The 3565-nt window shown below is 56.2% G+C and overlaps 1 protein-coding gene across 1 annotated transcript; it reads left to right on the top strand.

The window, feature by feature from the left end:
* Positions 1–211: 211 nt before the first annotated feature.
* Positions 212–2966, top strand: Gstp1 (glutathione S-transferase pi 1). Its single transcript, XM_023710823.1, has 7 exons — positions 212–326; positions 565–600; positions 850–956; positions 1065–1152; positions 1486–1589; positions 2426–2533; positions 2706–2966. Coding segments are annotated over exons 1-7 (633 nt in total). The 5' UTR covers positions 212–325; the 3' UTR covers positions 2895–2966.
* The last annotated feature ends 599 nt before the right edge of the window (positions 2967–3565 follow it).

The following is a 3565-nucleotide window of genomic DNA, read 5'->3' as shown; positions in this document are numbered from 1 at the left end:
ATTTGTACAAGACACTGAGTTTGTGGAAGAGTTATGTGTGTGTAGGGCAGTGTGTGGGAAGTGGGTATTATTTTTCAAAGGGCCACTTTTGATGCCTGCATCCGGGTCCCTGCAAAAGGCGGACTACTACCAGGCTCGGGAGAGTCACCGCAGGGGGAGGTGCCCGCAGGATGATTCAGCATTGGGGCGGAGCGGGGCGGGACCCTTTGTTTTTGGGAGCACTCTATATAAGGCCTCACCGCCGCTAAGCCTCCGCCGAAGCTCTGCCCCCCGCCCAACCCGAGCTACAGTCTGCAGAGTTCAAGCCACCGTCTACGCAGCAGGCAGTGAGTCTGTGCAACAGGGCCTCGGAGGGCTCCTAGTGCGTGGCTCGCACAGTGCCTGGGCTCCTGGGGGACTCACAGCTGCCAGCAAGGGGCAGGCCTCTTGCAGCGTGGGAACAGCGATTAGGAACTCTGGGGCCGAGGTGGGAGGGGGGGGTGCGGGCCCAGACAGGGATGGGCGGATGCACCGCGCCCAGGTTCAGCTCTCTAGATTCTAACAATTTTCTTTTGTTTCCTCTAGTGGCACCCTACACCATTGTGTACTTCCCAGTTCGAGGTAGGAGCCTGTGCCTCCGGGGGAGGGAGGCAAATTTCCTCCCCATCCCTTTGGGGGAGGACCCCAGCCCAGCCTTGTGCCACCTACTTGTGGCTACAATCCGATGCCTCCTTTGCAGTTCCTGGTCACTCGGTCATCAGGAGTCTTTGTTCCCATGTCGCCTCCCCTCACCATGCACCCACCCCTTCGTGTTTTGCCCTGAGTCTGCATCTTGCACAGTCCTCACACCGCTGTCTTGTCCACACCCAGGGCGCTGTGAGGCCATGCGCATGCTTCTGGCAGACCAAGGTCAGAGCTGGAAGGAGGAGGTGGTGAGCTTGGAGACTTGGATGCAGAGCCAGCTCAAAGCTTCCTGTGTGAGTGACAGCACGGAGGGTGGAGGGGATGGGCTTTAGGGGATTGTGACTAGGTTGGGGGCAGCCAGGCTCTCCACCCTTACAGAGCTGAACCCCCCTCCCCTGCAGCTGTATGGGCAGCTCCCCAAGTTCCAGGATGGAGACCTCACTCTGTACCAGTCTAATGCCATCCTGCGCCACCTGGGCCGCACCTTGGGTGAGTATGAGGCCCTGGGCAGTTCAAGTAGTGTGTGAGTATCAGCCATGATCCTCAATACCTGCCCTCGAAGCCTCACCCATTTCAGTCTAGTCCAGAGTAGAAGTAGAGACACACAGGTTACCTGCTCACCCATGGTGCAGGCCCAGTCCTCTGTCTTGTCCTGTGCCAGGCAGTGCCCCAGGAGCTCTGAGTACCTGTTGTGTTAGGCTCCCCCTCCCTTTCCACTCCCCTTCCACTGCTCCCAGGCTGTGGCCCACAGACAGCCACATGCCTGGGGTGGGGGGTGCTAGGTCAGCTGCTAGTCATGCTGTCTGTTCTCCCGGCCCCCAGGGCTCTATGGGAAGGACCAGCGGGAAGCAGCCCTGGTGGATATGGTCAATGACGGCGTGGAGGATCTCCGATGCAAATATCTTACCCTCATCTACACCAACTATGTGAGCTTGTGTGCTTGAGAGGGACACTGGGGGTGAAGGAAGAAAGGGGCTCTTATACCCCCATCCAGGCCCTCACATGGCTCTGGCTGACCCCTTCGCTGATTACGGCATTAGGGCAGGGTTCCAGCAACAGGTGGCTCTCAGTGGCTGCCTGAGGAGGGATCTGTACCAGTTTCTGGAATGAGGTGCTAGTAATTTTAGATGGGCAGTGGGTGCAGGTCTGAGCTCTCCTGGGTCCTATTAGAGGGGCAGAGTGCTTGCATGCACCTCTGTGTGTACAGGTGTGTGGGTGGCTATAGAGATGGGGAGGAGGCTGGGTCCTCAAGGTCTTGAAACTTCTTTTTTTGCTCCGAATGCCTTCAGGGCAGGTTTGGCTGACTCGAGTTGTAGGGATCGAACCACAGCAACCTGAGCCTGACTGCTTTGTTGAAGCAGCCACTTAAAGAGCTGAGCTAAGGGGCAGGCCCCCAAGGTCTTGAAACTTCTGATGTGGACTCTCCCCAGGGCAGTGAGGGCCACTGAGGAGACTGAGCATGGCTGTGTCTGAACATGAGGTCTGGAAGGATTCTCAGAGGAGCCGGCTCTGAGGTTTTTGCAGTAATCTGCTAGGAGGTCCTAGGAAGGATGGAAAGGTAGAATGGGTGAGAAAGACAAGCCACTCACATAGTCAGGGCGTGGTAATAGAGTGTGTGTGTGTGTGGGGGGGTAAACAGGAACATTTGGGGCTCCTAGGGTCTCCAAAGTGGGTAGCAGAATGGGGTGTGTCTCAAGTGGAGCGGGGTGCTCATGCTGGGAGGGCAGGAGGAGAATGCACAGCCTTGGCATCCTTCTTATAGGAGGCGGGTAAGAGTGACTATGTGAAGGCCCTGCCTGGGCATCTGAAACCTTTTGAAACTCTGCTGTCCCAGAACCAGGGGGGCAAGGCTTTCATCGTGGGTGGCCAGGTGAGTCTGCCCCTCCTGCATCCTTCCATGCTGTCCTCATAGATGGAAAGAGATGGGAGTCATTCCCATGGCAAAGTAGGCCAGACCTAGGGGGTGGGATCAGCTTCTCTGGCCCCCACTTCCCTCCCCTCTGCTTAGCCTGTTCCCACTGACTTGATCCCTTGCCCTGCAGATCTCCTTTGCCGACTACAACCTGCTGGACTTGCTGCTGATCCACCAGGTGCTGGCCCCCAGCTGCCTGGATGAATTCCCCCTGCTCTCAGCCTACGTGGCACGCCTCAGTGCCCGGCCCAAGATCAAGGCATTCCTGGCCTCCCCAGACCACGTGAACCGGATCATCAACGGCAATGGCAAACAGTGAAGTCTCATGGGGCCCTTGGAAGAGCCAGGGCTGCTCAACTTCCTTCTCCCAGCACCAATAAATTTTCTAAGATCAAAGCTGGGCTGTGATCACTGTTTCCTAAGGAGGGAACTCTGGGACCCTCACATGATGGGCTGGGGAGAGAGGAGCAGAGGGTGCACCCAGGGACCCAGTGTCTTCCTGGAGCCCTTGGTGAACGTCTGGGTTTCCTAAACTTCACCAATAGGAAAAGAGTGGGGAGAAGGAGAGGAAAGTAGAGGAAAAATCCTTGAGATCACTTTCCTGGAGGAATCTAGTCCAGTGAGGGAGGAAGCCTTTTCTATTTGTACTAGACCAGCTGGAGTCACCCAGCAGCAGAAGCTGAAGGGGCCCTGGGCTGGCAGGTGAAAGGAGTCCTGTCCTATCCCCTCCTGGGACTTGGCAGGGGAGCTGAGCAGCTCCAGTCTACCCTGGGCCAGTGAGGATCACTTGCTGTTGAACCGAGTTAAGATTTTTGATTCACCCTGGCCCAAAAGCCACATTGGTGTACTTGTCGGGGTTCTCCAGAGAAAGACTCAGCAGGGGCAACATTTCAACTTTTGACCTTTCAGAGATGATTTTTGGTTTTGGTTTTGGCTAGGCCTGAGAATTACATTGAGAAACATCAACAGAGAGAAAAATAAAATAAAAGC

The sequence above is a fragment of the Octodon degus genome, unplaced genomic scaffold (assembly GCF_000260255.1).
Source record: "Octodon degus isolate 3935 unplaced genomic scaffold, OctDeg1.0 scaffold00018, whole genome shotgun sequence".
Taxonomy (NCBI): Eukaryota; Metazoa; Chordata; class Mammalia; order Rodentia; family Octodontidae; genus Octodon; species Octodon degus.
Note: the sequence above shows the minus strand (reverse complement) of the source record. Positions and strands in the feature narration are given on the sequence as shown.

Bases quoted from the DNA above. Each gene is read 5' to 3' on its own strand.
- Gstp1 (XM_023710823.1), top strand. The intron at 1,590-2,425 runs GTGAGCTTGTGT...TCCTTCTTATAG, and splicing joins CCCTCATCTACACCAACTAT to GAGGCGGGTAAGAGTGACTA. The intron at 2,534-2,705 runs GTGAGTCTGCCC...CTTGCCCTGCAG, and splicing joins CTTTCATCGTGGGTGGCCAG to ATCTCCTTTGCCGACTACAA.